Source organism: Adelges cooleyi, unplaced genomic scaffold (genome assembly GCF_023614345.1).
Source record: "Adelges cooleyi isolate 19-005CV unplaced genomic scaffold, UGA_ACOO_1.1 ACOO_flye_CR_arks_rails_tigmint_CR_PRNA_376, whole genome shotgun sequence".
In the NCBI taxonomy this organism is placed as follows: domain Eukaryota; kingdom Metazoa; phylum Arthropoda; class Insecta; order Hemiptera; family Adelgidae; genus Adelges; species Adelges cooleyi.
The window spans coordinates 8,137,467-8,162,555 of record NW_026096053.1 but is presented as its reverse complement, the minus strand read 5'-3'; the positions used below and the strand labels follow the sequence as shown (position 1 = coordinate 8,162,555).

The 25,089-nt window shown below is 31.3% G+C and overlaps 1 protein-coding gene across 1 annotated transcript in view; it reads left to right on the top strand.

The window, feature by feature from the left end:
- The window catches only part of LOC126840740 (5-hydroxytryptamine receptor-like), a gene marked incomplete at its 5' end in the record, with an annotated part of 54,456 nt that overhangs the window by 20,125 nt on the left and 9,242 nt on the right, over positions 1 to 25,089 (top strand). Inside the window, one exon of the mRNA XM_050576664.1 lies at positions 21,612 to 21,721. Within this exon, the coding sequence (XP_050432621.1) occupies positions 21,612 to 21,721 (110 nt within the window). The remainder of the gene's footprint in view (positions 1 to 21,611; positions 21,722 to 25,089) is intronic.

Sequence of the window (25,089 nt, the reverse complement as noted above, 5' to 3'; positions counted from 1 at the left end):
TATTTATGTATCAATTGGAAAAACCATCCCGTCGGGACAATTCCTAGAATTTTTCTTTGGGTCAACCATTATAAATACCTACATAAATATATCATTGTAATGCCAATAACTCCCAAACTGGACTTAACTAGAAACCGGATTTTTTTTCTGAACGAATGGTTGGCCACAAATCAAATATGCATAAAACATTAACAATAATAAATGTATAACATTAGGAAAAATTTTAATTTATTATAAAATGCAATTATTAATAGTTTTAACATGATTTATTTGACGGTCTTTAGTGCTGCTTTTGTAAAACAATAAATTTCGTGTTAGATTTGATGTTGTATACCAATTATGTGTTTTAATAGATTATTTAAAATTTTCAAATAATTCGTAATATATTATTAACTTTTAAACCTAACCGGAGATTGAACACTGTCTAATTTAACAATACAAGAAGTTACTCAATAAACTGTATGTGTGTGGATTTCGACGACCTACTAAGACTTTCGGTAGAATAACAAATAGGCAGTTAAATTGTTGTGGACTGTTTATTTGCCAATGAAGTCACTACAAAACTCAGAAACACGGATTTTAAGATAGTACTAATAAAATAGAAAAATAAATCAGTAAGAAAAATAATACACTAATCGAGAAACGTTTAGTTTAAGTTTTTGTCATTGATTTTCCGTAATTCTATACTGTTGGTTTCCAAGTCACTTCCGTGAGTGTTATTTATAAATCCAAACGTGAGAAGATAAATATTATATTCTCGGCGTTTCCGCCTTATTTGACAACCGACCGGAAACCAGAACGTCTATCCGCTCGAGGGAGTTTTAGTAATAATAATAATATCATTGTATCTTATTTTTTTAAAACCCTGTCGTTGCCATTGCTGTTGGCGCGGTCGTTGCGTAAAAAATAATCAACTGCGGAACGGTTTCAACAAATACATGTATAAAACTTTATAAAAGAGGCATTTTTTTTTATTGTCCGTTTCATTTTTTCCCTCTTCTATAATTTAATAACTTCTACCGGCGATTGCCAAACAATGTGGTCTGGGAATTTGTTTGCTTTACTTTTAAGGCCGCTTGTTCCACCGTGAAAATTCCACCACACATACAAACCCAATTTTGTTGCAAAACCCAACTTAAAACTTCTGAAATTTTAACTCATAACTCTTGAGGGGATTGAAAGCGGGCGGGTTTTATATGTAGGTAATATTTCAGAAAGAGTTTTAATAAATTCCGACAATGTAAATGTATTTTCAAGTTAATTTTTATAGACTTCGAGGTATTATTTTAACCTATACGATTTTTTCTACGCGTAAAAGTCATTTTGGTGATAAAAATGCTTTCACTATGACACAAGAGTGAAACTTTGGCAGGTCGAATTTCCATTCTGTAAAAAAAAAATGTTGTTGGATTCTTTACTGGGCAATGTCAGAAATCGATTTTCATTAAAAAAAAAGTTTGTTTCTTCTAATCAAATAAATTAAATTTGAATATTTTTCAATATTAAAATGCAGCCTTTTTGTAAAAAATAAAAAATCTATTTCCAACATAACCTAGTAAAATACCAACAAAAAATAACTCGTATACCTTTCTGAATTGAAATCGGACCATCCCAAGTGGTCAATGTGTTGTTAGGCGTTTTGGTCAAACGTCAAAAACAACAGATCGCTTTCAACCTCAACCCGTGAACTTATGCTAAACTCTTGTGTATTTTAGTATAGCATTAGTAACCTAGTCGATGACTATAGTTACGCGATACCCAATTCCTTTGCACATTATTGTACCCGACCCCGGTCTTAGAATTATTCACTAGTCCCGATAAACCCTTTACCCCTTTAATAACGGTTTGACCATCGGCACAGCGTGCCATTTGAAAATTATTCACCGACCCGCCTTCTAAGTTCTTTTAATGAATATGTTACGTTATTTACCATAATTAATAATCACGGATTCGCTTTAAAACGGCACAGGGCCGCAACCGCGGGTGGCCGGCATAATTTTAATTCTCACGGGGCTAGCCTTGTATACAGGGTGATCCATATTATGATGTAAGACAGACGTTTTCTCGCAAAATATAAATATTTTAACAATTTTTTTTTCTATCCGTGTTTTACTACGTTTTCAATACTTAGGCAATTTTCACCTTCGTCGTTTATACATTAAAGAAGTATGGACTTTATGGGCTATTGCGTTTTGGAAAACCAAAGATATATGAAAATTATACGGAGAAATGTAATGTCTCTGTAAAGTCGTAGCAAACGAACAGATTGATGAAAATTAAAAAGGGATGAAAGTAAACATTTCTAAGTATTGAAAAATGCGTGTACATACATCAGTTGGATCATCCCGTACATGTTTGGGTAAACGGCCGTACGGTTTAATTTTGGTTTTAGCCAGTTAAAACCACCGTGCTGTACATTTAGGGCAAGACTACTACCCAAATGTCGTATCGTTTCGCTGACCCTTGGGTTCCGTGGCAATAAACGTATGGGCAAACGTCGTTTTCGCTCACATCGCGGTCACCGAAATCTTATTTAGAATTCCAACACTTTTTCTGTGACCGTTATACGTTTTCCACGGTCTTTGTTCTAGTTCGAGTCCGTGAAATAACACATACACACACACAGACTTATACAAACCCTACTGTAAGACGAAATATAAATTTTTAAAACCCAACATTCGGGACGTTCTAAACAATTGCCACGAAATCTTTGATTTCTTAGAGCTAGCCTACCACAATCCGTTCTTTTCAAATTGTTTATTTAGAGTCGAACAATTCGGCTTGCATACAAAACAAGGGACTGTTGTAAAATTGATTTAGACCTTGAGGGTTATGCTGAAAATAAAACCAAATGCACGACAACAAAATAGTTATAAATTATATACTATCTGTAAACGGTGAGCTCACCATAGGAGAGATTGGTTTTAGATATTATTATACATGGACAATATTGTGCATTAATTTCACTCTCAGATATCATAATATTAACAAATATGTACTTGACTGCGACACAAAGTATATAACTTCAAGGTTTTTCAATGCAAATATTATTTTTACGATGTTTACTTCAAACATGCAAACAAACGCACGACTCGTGTAATAAATGTACATCAGACACGATAGTAATATAATATTATCACGCAAACGATTTCCACATAAAAAAAGATTACAAAAAGAAAACCCTATTTTACAAGTCGGTTTTCATAATAATACCAAATAGAATATTGCTGGGCCCTTAGCAGAATCATTTTTTTTCTTATGCTTTAACGTCAATCTCAAGTAAATGAATCTGTCGACATTGTAACACTTACATGGACCACGGCCAATGGCAACCACAATAATATTATATTCTACCGACAATCTAGCCAAAACTATTGTGTTCATATGAAAACGTGCATTTGATAGGGAAAAAACTATTCTTTGGATTTTTTAACGTACATTACATTGTTCCGTCTGACAGCAAACACTAAAAAAGTAAAACGGAAAAAGCACTAGTTTCGTTGAAATAAGTTTTTAAATTGAAAATATAAGCTGTTTTTTTAAAGTTCTATCAATCTAATTTATTTATTGACAAAAATATTGATAGCGTATTAAATTGTCCAACCATTAATCATATTTATTCAGTAACGGTTTTAAGTTTAAATAGTTTTCGCGAGTAAATAATTTTCTTTCATTTTTTTATCGCCGCATTATAAATATAAATATTTTGGTACGCACAATAATAAAAAAATGTGCTGACTAATTAATTTATAATAATGATAATTTCATCAACTAACAACAAACTAACACACAAACAGAACTCGATAAGTTTAATATTCAAAACCCATTACCGACTTCAGCCATTTTTTACCGTTACATTATTCTGCTTTTAACGTATAAATCGAATATTCAGGTTGATAGTAGATTTTTAAAAGTTACCCTTTATTAAATGATACCTATTATAACCAAAAACTATACTTTACCGCTATTATTTAGATGTAATTATTGTGAACTACGTTTTTCTTCGTCCGTTGAGAGTCGTATATTATTATATAGATACAATAAATTGGTAAGAAATGGTGCGTTCATTGATAGCCCGCCATTTACAAAGCCAACAAGCGGCTGTCGAAAATGATTATATCCTTTCGACGTTAAGTATTCCTCTTGAATGAAGCGTTTATTTGATCACGGGGTATTTATTTGAAACCACTCGACTGAGTTCACTTATTGTACTTTACATGATAACGACTTATAAGCAGCTCAAAGTTATTTACGGTTCTTCGAAAATGTATAATATGCTTTGATTTGATCGTCGACCGGTTTCGATAATCTTTCCGTTGAAAAATGATCATTGTCGTTTAAATATTATTTGCGATCGGCTAGACACAACCCTAGATTCCGGTTTATAGGTTAACGGCAGAACATACATCTTCCGACGTTGATCTCGGACTTAGTGTGAGTTGTGGTGACCGCCGGGATCAAAACTTAGACCCCATCGGTATCATCCGTCAAACTAAAGCCGCCAGATTCACGTATTCTTCCTAAAAATCCTTTTCTTACTCTTCGGGTTTTTTTTTATTCTATATTGAAGCAACCTAAAATCGAGTACAAAGGAATTCCAAACTGGGTCTGTGTAAACAAATGTTTCACCAAATATACAGGGCGAAGAGACACATACAAATTATTTGAATAAAAAAATATTTTTCTATGTACATATTTGTATTGTAAATGTAGTAGATATTATAATTAAACAAAATAATGTTTTAAATACAATCACTTAAAAAGATTCGAATAATTAGTTTTATTAATTATTTGAATAAAAAGTTATCTGAATAACTTTTACTTGAATAAGTGTTATCCAGATGATTATAAGTTTTATTCAGATGATGTTCAACTCTGACTACACTCCACCCTCTCTCCCGTTCTCAATGTTAAACTATAATAATTTTTAAATTAATTATTCAGAACTGGTTATCGACCGGATAAAATATTCTAGAAATTATTCTAAATTTTAAAACGTTAATTAAATATATACATTCCCATTTAAGTTTTAAGAGGTTGATAGTTCTCTGGAATATATTAAAATAATATCAAATTTTGAATATTTTCTAATATTGTACAAAAACATATGCTAAAGTATTTCGAAAAAGACAAACTACAAAATTGCAATTATTTAAGAAGTAAATAACTGTCATATCCTTAATAAATCACCCTATACGTGGGTCGTATGAGACTTGGGTTATTACTATATCCAATTTGTTAAACTCGAAAAATAATACAACAATAACTCAAAAAATAATACAACAATGACAATCTGTAATTCATTTTTAAGATTTAAGATGATATACATTGTCATTTTTCGTAGCCCTACTAGTTAAACTTGGATAAGTGTGACAACTTCAATAGTTGTTAATAATGTCCTGTGTCCATCTATGGCAACACAGTTAGTTTTATCCGATTAATTTACTCAATTTTATTTCAAATTCTACTCAATTTGTCATTTCATCAACATTTATTATATTGTCGAAAGTAAAAAGATAACGATTGTTTTCAAAGGGACTATTTACTTTCGTTTTATTCGGCTACTACACATCTAAAAACTGTAATTTTTTGCCGGTAGTTTACCGAGTTAATCAAAAGCTCTCGTCAACGTTTGTTTTTTTTCTCAATCATTTTTAGATTAGAATATCTTTTGCAGATCCGGGTCCGATCTGCCGAAAATCCCTCGAAACGTTTTACAGGATTACGACGACATTCAATGGTAATCGAATTGAGATTACAATCGGTCCGAGAAGATTTCATAGTTAATTGCATTTGTAATGATAAGTTGTAAGTTTACGAGGGTTATGGTCAGGTCAAGCAAGTGTAATCCGACATTATTCATTCATTCTGCTTGTTCACTCTAGCTAAAATCTCTTAGAAAGCTATGAAATTCGGACGAACGGCCAATACCGCAAAGTACGAGACGATATTTTCAAATAATAATATTCACTTATCACAGGAATTACCTACCAAATTATTTTAAAAATTACATAATATTAGTAATATCCCAAATCCTTATAAATGGTTCAGTTATAAATTTACAGTTCGAGACTGGAAACATTTAAAATAATTAAAAATAAGCGCTCAAAAACTTTATTTAAAGCACTCAAATAAGCTATTAAAAAATTTAATCAAGCAAAAAAAAGCTATCTCAAAAATAGTAACCCTCTTCCTGACACCACAAAATAAAAAAAAATAGTACCCCTCAAAAACCCAAGTTTTCCTCTTATATTATTATAAAATACAAGATATTTATTCCTATGCTGAGTATCATATTATGCTTTTCTAAGAGTACGAAAAACGTTATCACAGAATGATGTTAAATTAATCGCAAAATTTTAATTTAACGATGAATTAAATTTTTAAAAAAAATTGTTAATAAAAATATCTAACAAAATACATCTGAATCATATTCAAACAAATGGTTTTCTTCCAAAAACATTTGCAATTTTTTTTAACCATATTAAAATTGCTATACCTAACTATAAACTATTATTGTATTTTTCAACGACTGTGGTCAAAAGAGTTAACTGTTAATACAAAACTTTATATGCCAAACTAAAATAGTTTCCAACAAGATTTGTTGTTATTAATTTTTTTAAATCTTTATATTTTTAATTTTATTATGTTATTTCATTATAACTATTTTATTGCACTTGTTTTATAGTTTTATCATTGAAAGAGCATAACAATAGTTTGTACATATAATATAATATATTTTTCTATTAAAGTGCTTTTTGATCAAATATTCATTCCGGAAATTTTGAAATGGAGGGATCGAGTAAAATATTAACTAAAATCACTTATATGGCCGAACGGAAATTGGCTTCCAAACCTCTAACTACCGTTTTGACATGTAACTATCAATATCGATTTCGCCAAGGTTATACATAATTTATACAATATTTGCATTTTATTTGACGTGGACGAAAATAATTGTTATTTTTTTTTATTCGTGTACTAGACACATTCTTAACTGAATCATAGCAATCATTGTTGTTACCAACTGTTTGGCGGTGTTCTGCTGCAGCTGTAGTTCTAAAAGCATACATTTACCTATTGTATTGTGAACGGCAAACAAAGAAAATAGTGGCAAAAAAAACACAGTTTTCTTCCACGTTTAATATTCACCCCGGCACAAACTATTCTCATTTCCATGAGAAAACCATTAATATAATTGATTCGTAATAATGTCAAACACGGGAATGACTGCTTATTCGTTCTTATGCTTATTGCTTATTGTTCTTTTCATTGTCAATAAAATTAATAAATTAATAGCAACACGTAACTGCGATTGTCTTTGGAAATAAACCAATAATATTGTAAGAAGTCAAAATATAGTATTTCGATTTACCGCAGACGGCTGCGCCATTTATTTCCATTAAATACTAACATGTGACGCAAGACATATGCCAGTAGTTATCATTCTAACACATTATCAAATTGTCATATGAAATTTTAATTTAACTATTGATTTATATAATTAATAAGGGTGATACTGTACAGTGTTTAACGATTAAAATACATATTTATATAAGTTGTCACACTGTCGCTCGCCTTCTTCATTACTTCGTTGATGAGCAGAAGTCATACGACGGTACAGCTCTATATATTATTATTCTATGGGATGATCTTTGACTTAAATATGTTTTCGGCTGACCAGAAAAGATAAAAAAAGAAATTGTAGTCTTATTGGTAGAGCACCTAAATCAATTATCGTTTTTGATCTCGTTTCTTTTTCATTACGTTTTTAAGTGTTTTTTTTTCTTCATATTCCGTGGTTATCTTCATTAAGTATAGAAACTATGGAGGTTTTTCTAAGACCAAGGCCGCCCACACAGAGATTTGAACCACCAACGACAGAATATTGAACCGATGACTACATACGTTATATTATTATCTGCACTGTGCCGTCCCACCACAATCGGCCGCGTTGAAGAGAATTGTTTAACGACGATAACGAAGAGTTTTCTAAGCCTGTATTTTCCAAAAGTGTTTTGAAATCTTTGCGTAAATCCACGCGTTTGGGTTAACGTTGATTTATTTTTGTTCACCTTTTTTAACGGCGACAAAAAAAAGAATTTACCTCAATTAGATTGTATAAAGTGTACGATTAGGATGCATTAGTCGTTTGTACAGTTAGCTATTGAACGTCATGTTTTTTTCCCCCACAAATCTTCATTAAGTCGGCACGCCATTAAGCAAGGTCTAATATAATATCGTTGGGTTTATATGAAACATTTATAAGACAAAATGGAAACTACAATAAAAACCTTAATTGCCAGAGCACTTAATCTGCGTGGTCATGGGTCAAAAAAAAAAAAAAATAGTGAAAACTCCAAAACGGTGTATTCGTTTCACAGTTTTTTCATCGTTTGCATGTCGGCTTACAGCAACAGTTCACTGAGTTAATTATTGATTATAAACGTTTTTTTTTTAAATTAAATAATTGTATAGTTACCGATGTGAAAACATATTAGCACTTCACAAAACCAGCATTCGATCGTCGCCAGTCGGTCTACCTTGGGCCCTTTATTTATTTTTCCAAGTTTCCATATTATTATCAAACACCAGCACGTGTACATCGAATATCCATTAACTCGAACCTTCCGGAAAGTTCTCATCCGTCACAAACCGACAATAAGTTTCTTATATTCATTCTATACGGTCGAACTAGTTTATATTATTTTCTTTTTTTGTACAGAAATTTTTCTTCACAAACCAGATGCGATAAAGCTTTTGCAACGGGCGAAATCCTTTGGTCTGCACGGATGTTTTTTTTTTCGGTTTCTAAAAATATTAGCTTTAGATTGGCCACCGGTAAGGTGCCCGAATAAGGTTTTTTTTGGTGCATTACTGCGGTGAATAAAAATCCCATTACCACTGGGAGATACATAGAATTTTTTTTCCCCCGTCGGATTCAATATTTGAATACACATTGACAAAAGAAGATTGAACGAGTTTTGATCGAATGGTGCTCAGACGTGAGGGAACCTATTCAATTTACACATTATAATATTATATTGGTAGGTTCTGAGTTTACAGGGAAATATATACTATACATTAAGTGGGAAAATAAGAAAATCGGGAAGCAACGTACGGATTGTGAAATATTATTATTATGTCAATTAAAAAAAAATAATCATAAATGCAGCCCAACTTGGTAAGGGAAAATATGGCCGACCACGGATCAGCAATATTGGTATCAATACATAATAACTATATATGAATGAAAACATCAAAGTCTTTCGAAAAATTTAGTCGTGTTTTTTTACTAGACATAGCCTTGAAAATTATTTTTAACTACTCTTTTGACTATAATATAAACTCAACCAAATGTATGTTAAGACCAATATTATACCATAATATATAATATGTAGACCAAATTTCCTCTTAAACATTTTTTATCGTTTTTCTAAATTCCGCGAATACTACTCTGAGTACATAGTTTACAAATATTATTTTTGTAACATTATAGTTTTTTACGGTAAATCGACAGTTTTATAATCTTTGACTAAGATCAAAGAGTTTATTTTGGGTTATGTACTCAGTTTTAGTAGGGAAATTGTCATGTGGCTGTAACGGTTCACTGTGCTCTTAAAAGTACATTAATTTTTAACTATCCAGTAGACAGGTACAATTATTTTTCCAAAGCCTAGGGATCAATGTTTTCGGTTTAGTGTTTTTATTTGGCTAATCCGAAATAAACCATTTTGATGGATGTCGATTAAATTAGCCAGTTGAACGGAAAACTTTTAACGAATTTTGGCTTGGTCGTAAAATAAGCTTCCTTTTGAAATATGTAATTCTTAGTGATCGTTATAAGTGATCAACCGAACTGTTCTTTTAAACGTTTCTTGCAAACGGTAAAAACGTTCAAATGTGATTTATATACTAAGTACTCGAGAGATAATTGTTTATTCTACCGAGAAATTTATAATATATCATAATCCCCTAATTAACTAATTGGTCGTAATATAGCACTGACAAGTTTAAGTTTCTTATAAACTGTTTATTAAGTTTCGAATTTATATTTTTTTGTATCACATAGTAACATATTTTGTAATGGTTCTAATTTCTCAGCAAATAGCAATTGTATTATTTTATGTATGAATTTCAACATATTATAGCAACTGCCCCAACGAAAAGGGTTGTATCTTGTTTTTTGCAACTTTTCAGGATGAACCAAACAAACATTCAAACTTAAATTCTTATTCTGTTTTTTAACAGAATTTTCAAACTGATATGTTAAAAACAGAATAAGGATTTGAATGTTTGTTTGGTTCATCCTGAAAAGTTGCAAAAAACGAGATACGACCCTTTTCGTTGGGGCAGTCGATAGGTGATGTGTTATTTCTCGTATGAAAATGATGATTTTTTTTTTATTTAGCTTATATTTATTAATGACGAACTCAGCAATATTTAAACGCTGGTGTAAATACAGCTTTTAATTAGATTGGAGACCTAACGTGCAAAGTTTCCAAATTTATTTAACACCTTCTGTGTAATATTATGCAATAAGGTGACGAATGAGACTGTGGCATCCGCTAAAAGGGTGCACATGGGTCTCAGTTGACATCCCTTTTACCGTTCACATACGCGTTTTGCTTTGGGTGTATTTAAGTGTAAAGTTAAGGGTGATACAATATGCCTTTTGAGAACAGCGTGCCTCGACATCCCTCGTCAAAAATGAATTATGTGCACCGTCGAATGAAGTATGTACTCATATTGAATATTATTATTATAGAGTCTTCGATCACCGTACAAGAAGAAAAGCCAAAAGCCATGTATTTTCCAAAACAAGTCCTCGCCGAACCGGCTTTTGTTGTTGTTTCGTTTGTGAGTCTCTGCGTAAGAGAACTATTTTGTGGTAACACAATATTGTATATAAGGTGATTAACTGATACCATATGAACCAGTCAATATTATATTAAAACTGAAGCTATATAATAGTTTTAGGTACTTGTAGTTCACCTATGAATAATATTAAACATATGCGTCACACACTCATGCCTTAAACTGATATCTATTTTTTTAAATGATAACCATCAGGCATGTACCTATTTGTTAAAATGAGGACGAGAAAACGAGTGTCTTACATCAGATGGATACGTTATATACAATATTTTATATATATATTTATTTATATTATATATATATATATATATATACATTTACTATTTGCGTGTAATGTACCGATTGATGTGAACGTTGTTAATAATATTTTTGCCGTGCGTTTGACGTTCGGTGCGCAAGATTAATGAGATGGTGCCAGGGAGGTGCGGATGAAATAGGCCGCTCAGCGGAGGTGTGTCGAATTTCGATTTTAATTACCGAAAACCCGAGGGCTCGTATAATGTGTTTGCGGACCTCGTTGGAGGCGGTGTATGGGGGGGGGGGTCGGTTTGCTCCCAGACCGACAACAATACTTGCAGTTTTACCGTTCGGAATACCAATCGCGCGAGTTCGGTTATGTTATGCGAAAAGAAGCCACGTTGAAAAAGACGCACGTATCGCCGCCTTTGGACCTAACGCGGCGTTTACACACACACACATGTATATATATATATATATAAACATGTATACAATATACATTTTATATCCATACGTGCTTGGACTTTTCAAAAGTCGGTCGGGAGACGAACCCGCTCGCCACCGAGTTTCTAATAACAAAACCACGCATGAGGTTCGAGTATCGTTTGTATTGTTTTCCGAACGAGGGTTTTTGGCTTTTGGCACGCCAAAGACAATTAAAATACAAACGTGGGGCCGGCGAGTCGTGTTGCACAACATCTATAAAGCCGCCCGACCCCAGACGATTGATCGTGTATTCTGTGACCGGCTTTACCACCGAACAAAGCTCATTTCTCATTTCCCCCCCCCCACCCTTCTCCCTCGAAAATTATCTATACTACTTGGCGATTTTATATAGGGACCTCCTCGGTCACAGTTGTATACCGGTATACCTATTATCGTGTACGAGTCGTTATTTTTAACTGTCCAAACACACCGGGTTACAAAAATTAACACTCTCCAAATGAACGCCAACCAATTCATGTTGTTTTCAATGGAAATGGAAAAAAAATAAAGGAGTTATCTACGTACTTAAGCACGTACACGGATGATACATTTTAATTTTACTCTTATGTTTTAACAGCCTAAAAGTTGGTTTTCAGCAATGTTCCACTCCTTCACTTATTTTTAACTCGCAGTCAGCATCTTTTATTATTCCACTGATGTTGTCAAGAGTTAAAGCGTAGTTTAAAAAAAAATAAGAAGTTGACAACAATTTAGTCATGCCCCATAAATTATTTAATATAGTTTCAGCCTTTCGTTTTTTTTCTTTCTGAACTTTCCAACATCTTCGCGTTTCTAAAAAAGACTACTAAATTCGATGTCTGCATCTTTCTATAATTTTACAGCCAATTGGGTATAAGCATTTTCCCTGCCGTAATATATCCCCCCAAACAACAACAAGTGGTACTAGGGATAGCAGGGACTCGCCAAATTAATAGTTTGTGTCATTCGTTCTGGATATACATAAATATTCCTCCTGTAATAATATAATTAACTACAAAATATAATCTAACGGGAATATTAATTGTTGATTTACGACTAATTAATCAATCAGATAATGAAACTATATATTATAATAATAACACTGACCTGCGTTTCACTCAAATCATCATAATATCAACATCTGAAACACAGTACAGCGGGAGTCTTATATAAATGTAAAACAATTAAGATGTACTTAGTCCAAGTGTACACTATTTTATTACGTCTGGCGTAATCTCTATTATCAACTGACACAATATATTATAATGCATCCCACAAGATCTATTTGATTTGTGTTGTTTTTCTTTTTGCTAATTCCGCGTTGTTGCCTTGATTTATTTATTTCAAAGGTTAAGGACCATAATAATATTTTATTCTACCAGTTTAAATTTTAGAGAGAAAAAATCAAGTTGCCAGCGCACTTGCTTCTCCGTAATTTATTTAAGTATTTTTCTTATCTACAATTTCGTTAAATTACTGTAAAATAAAATCAAGTAAATGTCTTTCGATTTACAGCGTAAAACATTACCACTGGCGTTCTATATATTTTACATAAAATAATAGTAAGATTAACGTTAAACCCTAAACATAAATTTAAACATAATAACCTTTATCGTAGATTAAAACGTCAAATGTGTTGTATACATAGCTGTATAAACGATCATGACCTAGATGCAATTTTGCTGAAACTAATAGGGTTATTTTCCATACATAACATGTTAATTGCATTCAATAATATATTATAGTATGGTCGGAAAAAATACTATTATATCCTGGTAGAGCTAATTAGTGGTTACTTATTCGTATTCAGCGCTATCCCATTACCGTTTTAACTACCTATATAATTTATATAGTCTGTAAAAATGTTTTATACTTTTGCACCCACAGTTTTAATATTAATAATAGAAAATTTAAAAAAAAATCCGTCCACGGTGTTGGATTTTTAAGGTAGCTGATAGCGCCTTTGTGTCCTTTGTCGTATTCGTCTTAGAACTTAAGTGCAAGATGTTAAAAAGAAGTGGGCTATTTAAAAAAAACTCTTAGCTGAATATAAAATAAAAAATGTGTAAAATAATATTCCATCGTCGCGAGTGTATGTTGTATTATGTAATCGATCAAAATGGTTTCCGAGTTAAGTAAATTAATAATAATATATTATTATGACTTACCTTTCATCGAGTGATTCACCTTGAGTTCCGATAGCCATAAAAAATTATTATTATTTTGATAAGGAATGTAACAACGCAAACTGGAGGACAGAATCGGAAAGTTAATAATAATAATAATTATAATTATAATAATAGTATACCTAAAATATATTATAATATTTTATTTTATTAAAAATTTAAATATATTGGATTCTTTGAATTCCGGACGACACGGGCACATTTTTGTGGAATTCAATATTATTATTCAAATGTTTTCGTTTTTTATTTTTAAGTTTCCGACCAAAAACAGCAGCCCCTCCTCCCCCGTCCATCAGTTGTAGTCTATTCAAATAAAAAATTACCGAAATTTCAGATCCTTAGCTCAATTCTAGCTCGAAAACTAATCAAAATTTTTACAATTTAAAAAAAAGATCCTTTAAGCTGAAATATGGCAATTAAAAATCCTATATTTGATATATCAAGATAGTCCATTGAACCTGATAAAACATGCTAAAAAAATGTTATTACAAAACATGATACCAAGTGTCATATTCAGCTTTAAGAATTTTTTGTTTGGTTATAAAAAAAATTAATTAATTTTCAAGTTGGAATTTTTGAAAAAAAAAATTTTGGTTTCCCACATCAATCAAATGCAAAATAAAAACAACGTAAAGAAGTGCTTAGAGTAGGGCTTTCGGCTTTGAGCTACAATTTTGAGAATTTTTTTAAAAAACATTTTAATAATTTATTATAACATACAGCACAAAAACTAAACCAGTGAAGGAAACAGAGAACAGATCTGGTAACAGCGAGGAGAGAGTACAAAAAAATTATTTACTGGAGTCTATGAACCCTGTACACTTATAACACTAAGCAAAAATATGTGTATTTAATTGTTGCGTTTTATTATATTATCCATGGTGACTTAGCTTTGTGTCTGTTTCTAATTTTTGAAAGTGTTACCTTTTCGTCCGCCTACCTATAGGACGTCTACAGATGCTGTTGTAGTAGAATAGACAAGATTATAAGAAGGAACCGCTCTAATTGTGAAGTATCGGGATTTCCAAACATGAGACATGGATCAACTTAAAAAATGTATTAACCGTCCTATAAATTTTCAAAGTTTGACGGTTATAAACGAAATTGTCGAGACATTTTTTGAAAATCCATTGCCCACAGGAAACGTGTAATCCAATTGATCTGTATATCTGTACAGCACGAAAAGCCAACTGGTAAAGGATAGAGAGAATAAGAGAGAGACCGAGATAGCAGAGATATAGCAGCGAGGAGAGTGTATAAAAAATGATTTACTGGAGACTATAAGAACGAATACCTGCGGGATCGTTTTTTTTTTTTTTTTTTATTATTTTCTATTTCAAGTTCAATAACGACGTCGTGCAGGCACACACCCACACAGACGTATAAATATATATTTCCTCTGCAAAGCCAATTACCGGTTTATGAGTTGATCAGGGATCGCATCCGTACACGCGTGTATTTCCGGTAATTCACCTGCGGGGCCGAAAACGGCGGATTCTATTGCTACCTGCATGTACGCGGTGTGTGACCGGCACCCGGGTAATGGTATCATATAATATATTATACGGCGATGCTGGTCGCAGCAAACGGGTAGGACCATAAGACGCCGGAAATATTGTAGACCTCGATCGATACCCGGTGCGCCGTGTGAGACAGCCAGCCCTTTTTGCCGGAACTCTATATGCTTATGCACTATCATCCGTCATCAACAAACACACATCGCCGACCCGTAATTATGCGCCAATTAAGCGTGTCCACTACTGTAGGTACAGCTGTTCACCTGACAAATTAAATATTTAAACCCGTCAACCGGTTAATAGCAGTCGTTGCCGACGACTCGGACCCCGAGACCGCGTGCGGCCATGACTTCCACAAAAGCGGTCAACTCTCCCTCACCCCCCTTCTGTACCTACACCCCGTTCTATATATTTTACTATTAGCATAGAATAGTATGCTTTTGCGATGGCTAATTTGCCGTAAAAGCGTCAAGAAATCCAAAAATTAGTCTAGTGTTAGGCAGGGTTGGGTTTTTGATCGGTCAAAATCTTTCACGGACAATTGACCTGATTTTGTCTGATCAAAATTGTCAAAATCTGTTTTTTTATCCTTAGTTCAAACGTTGTTTTTCAAACAAACAGTGTTATTAAACAAACCAAATAACATAAAATGTATAAAATAAAATATTTAGATATCAGTTATTTTAATGAAACTTGAAAGTCTGAAAATAAAAATAAAATTTTGAGTAATAAAATATACCAAAATCTTCTATCAGTTAAATATAGTAGGTAAATATAAACAGAAAACAAAATATTGGCATCTTTGAAGGTTTTTTTTAATTTTAAATTACCACAAAGAAAAATAAAGAGTGTAATCAATTAAGCGCTCAAAAACAAATAATATACGTTCTATACATTTAAAAAGTTTGACGGTTATAAAGTAGGTAATAATACATGTTAAATCGACAAAAACGGTGAGAATTTTGTCTTGCGTTAATAATGATGTAATGAATAATTCTTGTAGCGGTTTACATATATGAACTTATATCAACAGTACCTACTTGATAAACATTTATATACCTACTACGTATTCCTTTGAAAATGAAAAGATGAATTTCGGTCCATTCAATTATAATGAACAATTAAAGTCAGCAGTTTTTCGCGTAACCCGACATAGGCATATTACATATTTTATACACCGACAATACGTTTTGGCATTCGTTTATTATTTATTCGCCTCCTTAAGTCTTACTTGTACAGGAATAATGTTTTTCCTGGGAAAATGCGTAAATTGTACACAGTACACAGCTTGTCATGAATACTGTATTATGTGTATTTTAAGTATGGTCTGAACAAGAAGAAACATCGGTTTCCAGTTTCATTTTAATATAAATTCAGTCGCAAACGACATTATTATTAAGCGTTTACACTTCGTTGCACGTTATGATTACTTTTGTCTTTTATTCAATCGGTTTTCAACGGAATTGGCGTTATGCAAACATAAAACCAATAGGCTATAAAAAGTAATATTTATTTGATACTCCAATGAAATTAACATCGACAGGGCTATTTTCGGCATGCCATCTAGACCTGAGGGGTTGTGTAATACTACAGTCAAACGACATTGTAAAACATTTTCTTAATAAAAAAAAAAAAAAAAAAGGAAAAACGCGTGTGTGTTGTTGTTTTTTTTAAGCAAAATTTTCCATTCAGCTGTCAGGTTGGCTTTTTCGATTTTTTTAAATTCAAGCTTTTGGTGAAACATAACGGCACTCTAGTATCAAAAACATTACAGAGTTAAAAACGAGTTGAAAACTCGTGTGTATATATACAACAGACATAAACATTTACCCAACCCGGTCTTGTATTATTATAATATTTGAAAGCTTTTCCAAACGCCGTATTATATATTATTAATGTATTACTATATATATTATATAGTTGTTATATTGTGTTGGAGAATATTTTTGTTCATTAATTATATACATATATTATTAAGTCCGATAAAAAAAAATTAAACCCCGTTACACACAACACGTTTGTATGGAAATCACGTACTCTCAACGGACAGATATAAAATGTCATTTTTAATGTATGAATGTGCATTTTTTTCTAATATTATAGCATCACTTTTTCAAACTAATTTCGTCAAGGTACGTGGACACAACGCGCATGACATTAACAAATGTAAATAATTAAAAAAAAAAACACATTAGGTATACGATTTTATAATGTCTGAAACCATTTCCTTTTTTTACCCTCCGGTGTTTGAAATACACATATTTTAACCAGCTAAACTGTGTTTGTTTACACGTAAAAAAAAGAAACCTTGTTTTACAAAAAAATATATTTTGTATACATAATATACTTCATACTTCATTGTGCACACTAAGAATATATATATTTTTTATTGTGCACGTTTAATATTATTGTCACTTTAAAGCTATCGAACGTTTCTATCGCTGACGATTATATTCAGTTAAACAGCATAATGCTATTCACGGTGATCCCACCTGATGTTTGACACCAATTTTTCTCGGAAATATGAATATTTTGAAATTTAGTTGTTCCTACACTTGAACATAATTTATTATATTTTTCAATTCTTTGAAAATGACAATCTTCATTTCTACGTAAAAGAAGTACGAACATTATTTTTTAAAATGCGAACATATGATTTTAATTCTATACATAATATGTAGACAAAAAATTTAGCGTTTTACTTTTTAATTTTCATCAATCTATTCGTTTGCAGAGAATTTAAGATTAATATTCGTTCGGGTTTTTACAACAGTAGCACAGCAATTGTCCATTAAATAATAATATTAACTCCCGTCGATGACACTGTCACCGTCACTGTGTTTGAATAGGTTTATAAGAACCGCTTTGCTATTATTATCTCAAAACACTTTATTTTGTATTGGACCATAAATATAAATTTTAATGGCAACTGCATTTTGAAAACCGAAGACATATGACAATTAAACGAGGAAATGTAATCATTGCAAAGTCATAGCAAACGAATAGATACATATTATACAAAAATTATAAATTCAATCAAACGTTATTTTGAACTAACATTATTTAAACATTTTTGTGTACATTGTTATGGAATTAAAAACATAATAATATGTTCCCAGTTGAAAAAACGTGGTCCATACTAACTTGTTTTACGTACAATGGATGAAAGTAGACATTTTCAAATTATTGGAAAATTTAGGAAACTATGGAGCTACGAGTAGTGGAAAAAAAGAATCGGTTGGAGCAGCCTGTACACTATTGCGTGCTGAGAGAATGATTGTATGTCTGGATGATTTAAAGTTTAAACCGCCAACCTTACCACCCGTTTAATTTACTTTGAAACATTTATATTTGCTCCATTTTACCATGCCGACTTCACGATTAAATGCTTAAAATAGACTATCGAGTGAATGCAATTTCCTGGTACAATTTACGTCGAGTTGGAAGTCGAGAGGAAATTGACTTTCAAAGGATTGTCAATCTTTAAATGTTTAAACCAGACACGGGCGGGCGCCTTTGCGACACTGTGTTCGGCAGACTTCAAAAACACGACTTTATGTAGATTGTAAAAAAACAAACTTAGTGTTTTGTTGTACGGGGAAAAAGAAATACGATAACTCGATTCCGTTTTTGTCAATGCACAAACTTAAATTCGTTCGACAATATAGTTGTGATTTTTCTTCGCCGACAAGTTTTGCGTCTCATTAGCATTACAATATTATTAATAAGCAACTACGGCGACACCGATTCCATTGGAATCGTGCACAACACAATGGCCGTTAAATAGAATTTTTTTTTTATCATGGCCGCCGCATAATATGCCGTTGGAAAAATAATATACCTACGTACAAAGGACCGGTATTGTCAATAACACGACTTTTCTGATTTTAATAACCTTCGATATTGGTAAACTTTTGATTTAAATATTTTTTATGATATAATATATATATATTTTTTTTTAATACAACCACTGGCGGTTTTATTGTTATCCGATATAATAATAGTATGTACGGGGTGACGTCTCCAAACCGTCGTATTTATCAGCAGCATATGGCAATAGGCCTGTACTTATACCGTCTTCGGACATTAAAACCGCTATTAAACGATCAATATTGTCGTCTTACCTCCCCCGACCTAACCGGCATTTACATAATGTCTCGCGGTCCAAGCCGTTTTCGTTTTTCTTTTTCCGTTTTAAAGACATCCGAATTTCCATAATACGGATTTACAGTTATCTGCGTTCGAAACGACTACCGTGTCCTGTAATAATGGGCAACATACAGAGTGATTCATTAAAGATAAGACACTAGTTTTTACTTTAAAAATTGGCAATTTGAAAGTTTTTATTTTCAGGTAATACTCGAGCTTATGTATTTTTACAATATTTTCAAATTACTTAATATTTGCCTAACTTAATATTTTCTAGATTCGTAGATCTAATTTTGAAACTTAAATGGCAACGTTTATAATATATAATTTACTTTTAAAATAAAAAGTAATTTTCTAAATAATTTTGACTAATCGATAACAAGTTTTGTATTTCTAGAATTGTTTAAGTTTAAAATGCTGTATTGTTTATTCACTCCCTTGATTCACAATAACAATTTTGTTTCAATCAAGTTACATGCCACTAAAACTGACCAAACTGATAACTTCGAAACTAGCTAAAAAAAATGTATCACGAAGTATCAAAAAAAAGATTTTCCAGTGCCGTAGTTTAGCGTTAAGAATATTATTTTTAAATTGAAAAAATATTGATTACTTATCAAAATATAGTTTTTTTAATTAAAAAATTAAAATGTTGTCTGTTAATCTTATGCAAAAAAATCATGAAAAAGTACTTAGAGTTGAGCTATAGATCTGAAATTTTAATAATTTACTATTTGATTAGGCTACTAACAATTAATTGGGTTAGCCGTAGAAAAAAAAAAAGAGACAAGTATACAACACTTTCAAAAGAGTGTTGTATACTTTTTATTTTATACGAGAGCGGTGCGATCATATCTCCAAAACTCTCTGAGTTTGTACTTAAATCAAATAATCGGCCAAGACAATTCTAATAATAATAACATAATTATTAATTATATTAGTAGCGTTCAACAGGCAAATAACGAGCAACTGCGCTGTGGTTGTAATTACGACCGCTCTCGTAAACCGTTTTGATTACAAACTTAAACATATTTTCTTATACACACAAACACCGAAGATAATAACAATAATAACATTATTAACGACGCGCCCATTATAATATTATGCTATTTTCCACTGGCGCATTGTCATCCTTACCATAAATAATAAATATTAGCCGTCCGCAGTTTATTACCCCGAGTACATAGTCCGCATGTACGTTGAGTAAATATGTTTTACAATTTCGAGGGGATGTTTTAAAGTAGTATAATATAAACGATATTTTAGAATAAAGTGGTTTTAAGAAATGTAGACAATGCCAATTTATTTTCAGGTATATTTGTATAATCTTCGAAGTATTTTTTTTAACTCCGTGAGTTAAAGCCATTTTGGTGGTAACAATTCTGTGAAAAACAATGAGAATTTTTTGGCTTATTACCAGGCCATGTTGGAAATCGATTTTCATTTAAAAAAAACAGTTTTTGTATTTAAAAAAATTAAAATTGAGTATTTTTACATAAAAAAAGCAAAAAATAAAAAATATGTTTCCAACATAACCTAGTAAGGTAGCCGAAGAATTTGTATATCTATCCAAAACTGAATTTGGACTTGCCTAAGTAGCTAAAACGTCCAAAACCCAGACCGCTTTCAATACGTCAGGGGGTTGCCAACGTAAAATATTATGAAGTAAGCGAAAAGACGAGCTGCAGTGTAACCAGAATGACGAAAATCCATTTCTCTGGTATATATTTTTAATTTGTTTTACTATGTGAAACAAGACATACGCCTTATCGGTTACAATATTACAATATTACAATATTACATTATCATATTACCATATGAAATTAAAATTTATCTATTGATCTTTATAGGTAGAATTATACTGTGCAGTGCTTAACAACTTATTAAAAAAATTGTATTAAAGTGGTCACACTGCCACTCACCTTCTTGATTACTTCGTTGCTGAGTACAGAGCATTATACATATTATGATGTTATCGCTCTATATATGTTTACTCTATGCAACGCCCTTACCGTGGTTCAGCCATAGTCGAATAACTCTATCTCGGTATCTCATCAACTAAGCCACATTGTCGATGTTGTTAAAAATACATTATTATGTTTGTTATTACCTATTGTTATAATATTACGTCATAACCGTTCGGCAGCTTTTCTAACCAAATGATTATTTTTTTTTACAGCTTAGCAGAGGATGGATTTTAGGCCCCGAACTATGTGACATGTGGACTTCGAGTGACGTGTTGTGTTGTACAGCCTCGATACTCCACCTCGTCGCAATAGCAGTAGATAGGTAATATATTATTATTATGTTATACACGTTTGTTATAATATTATGACAACCTTGTTAAGTACGGCTTTTCCGATTGCACGTCCAAAAGGTGGATTAAACCTTCCCATCTAAAATAATATATTACGATATATTTATGACAGCAATATGTTGACTGCATATTTACTTTTTCTTACAACTATATTTGAGAGCTACACAAAAAAATAGGTATCAAACAAAATTTGTTTTTTTTAACTTTTAATAATTCAAAGTTAGCTACATTAACGTTCTGTGTGCTAGTTTTTATTGAAACGAGATGCATTTTTGTTGCACTTTGTACACGGTATATTCATAATTTGTTTACACTTTGTAATGACAGCGTAGTAGAGGTTATCATTTTGTACATTATTCGTAAATGTAATAGAACAAAATTAACTCCGCCAAAGACTGAATGCGTAAATAAGGTATAATAAAGACGAAATATAATTAACAGTAATAAATTACAATTATATTGGCTGGTTTATATTCATTAGCGTTTTATTTATTTAAAAATGTCCACAAGACGGTGACCGAGTGCTAAAAGTGTTTTAATTATTTACTACATCATTCGGTAATTATAATACTGTGTATCAGAATATTACAGTGATATGCTGGTATACATACTCGTAATATAATAAATCACTATAACCCGAAACCTAAAACCGTAAAATATATTATACAATAACAATTAATAATTATTTAATATTATTAATTTTATGCTTAAAAAAACCCCGATATCAGGTTATACTAAACTTTATTGGACCAATTGCGTAGATCCAATATCATGGCCTATCGAACTAATACAATAAATTTTGTTTGCAACCCAGTGTGCGAGATTCATTATTTAGCTACATGAATCGCTAACTGCAGAAAGGGGACAAGTCCAATTTTTCTAACTGTTTATGAGAGACAAACAAAATAATAAATATATGATTTTAAAAGTTAGGCATTAATTTTCATAGCTTGTTTCAAATTGTCAACCGAAATAGAAAAAAGTCCAATTTTTTTTTTTTTTAATTTTTTTTTTTTGACAAGGACACAACTTTTTGTAGTAAACATAAATAATAATTTAAAAAAAAAATGTTTAAATTTTCTTTCTCATTAAAATATAATATGCTATCCAATAAAAAAATAGAAAGTAGGTACATAATATTTAATATTTACTATACATATATATATATATATATATATATATGAGTGTTAAACTTACATACAAGAAAAAATATCACCTTATATTAGATTAGTCGGATTAAAAAGAAACTGTATCGTGTTCTAATAGAATTCGCAAGTCAAAACATTTCTTTGATCGGTTTTCGAATTTGTATAGTACAGTAATTGAACAGGAAGCATATTTTTATTATATTTGGTCAAAGGTGTTTCCTTTTTATCAAATCACTAAAGAAGAGTTATACTCTCTAATCCCGAGTGTATTAAGTGACTTTTACGATCAAAGTAGAGAATCAGTCACTATAGCTTAGTCGTACGTTAAATAATTCAATTAAAAGCGTATAAACAAATAAAAAATAAGTTAATTAGAATATATTAAAATAATTGAATCGCAGAAGGATCTAGATAACAAGAATTTGGTACATTTGTGTACCTATTCCCACATGAAAAATATTATAATATAGGTAATATTTTTCATGGTATCTAAAATTATAGCGATTAGTTATCACGGTAGAATAGAAGTAAGGAGAGAACAGTTTAACACCTACGGTTTGGTTGTTTTTGGTTATAACGAAAATTACCTATCCAGAGGATAAAGAATCTGTTATGTTTATTTTATTAGCTTTACGGATTGCAGTTATATAAATTTACCTCTGAATAGAATACGGGCTTTGTTGAACTTTTTTTTTTTAAATTTAAATTCAATAGCTGTATTGCTAATATTTAAATTATTTTTCAATTTAAACCAGTAACTATGATTTACCAAATGTGCAAGCATTATTCCATTTAATGCGTTAACATTTGTTTGCTTTTTATCCGAATAATATAAAACTAAAATTGTAGGTTTCTGATAAATTATAGCAAATACTATTAAAAAAAAAAGGTATTCTAATGTGCTCGTTTTTTTTTTTAGTTTTTATAATATTATTTTTAGTTGTATCCATCCGGCAAAATCACAAATTCCGAAAATATTCGTAAAGTTGTTGTTTATTTTCCATCGGAGTAAAAATTACACTTACTTATATTGAGCAGACGTTTATGACACTTGTCTTTTATTGCACGCAAGAGAAATCATTTCGCATGAATTAACATTCAACGTTGCGCCGCTGATTCATAGGATGTATGTCGTTATAAAAATTATTAATATTTTTGTTTGACGTGTGACACGATTTTTAATATATATATATATATAAATTTATAAATAAATATATACAAAAAAAGACTCCCCTTTTGCTCTAATTCGTTCCATATCTTTAAGCCCGTTACCCCTCGTTAGAACCGGCAAACGCATCACATTTATATATCATTATTGTTCCATTCGTTTTAAGCATTGAAAAAAACCTGCTATTCCAACCCCTCCAGGGCGTTTTTCAATTACACGCTATAAAATATAACAACAATTTTCGATATAATCGCATAATTTAGGAATAATATATAATATATTATTTATGTACGAGGGAATGAAATAAATCAAACTTCAAACGTACGCATGTATATTATATCGACTGTTTAAATTATTAAACCGTGAAATTATAAGCCCATTGGCGAAAGGACTAATTTTGCAGAGGAAAATAAATTAACGTCGTTTTCTTGCAAAAATATATATATAAAATTGTATATAAAGGTAATCTCAGGTAATATTATAAATTATTTTTCAAATTTGTACTATATTCTTCTTGGCAACAGCATGAGTAACGAGTATAGTTTTTGAAATGTTCTATACAGGGTGATCTATCTGATGTAAGATACTCATTTTCTCGGAAAATATAAATATTTTAAAAATTATTTTTCTCCTATACTAGGTACAACTATTTTACTTTAATTTTCAATCCTTTGAACATTTTAACCTTCATCCCTTACACATAAAACAAGTATGAACCTAGTTTGTCTAAATGGGAATATGTACTTTTAACTCCATAAATATGGGAACGAAAAATGATAAAAAATGATAGCGTTTGAATTGTCATAATATGTGTATAGCTTTCCAAAATCCAGTAGCTCATAAAAGTCATATTTATGTTCTTATTGTTAGTCTGATAGGTAACCAGACACAATAAAATGTTTTGAGATAATAATAGACAAGCGGTTCTTATATATCTATTAAAACACAATGAAGGTGACAGTGTCATCAACGTGAGTTAAAAATATTATTGTGTAATGGGAAGTTGCAGTGCTACTGTTGTAAA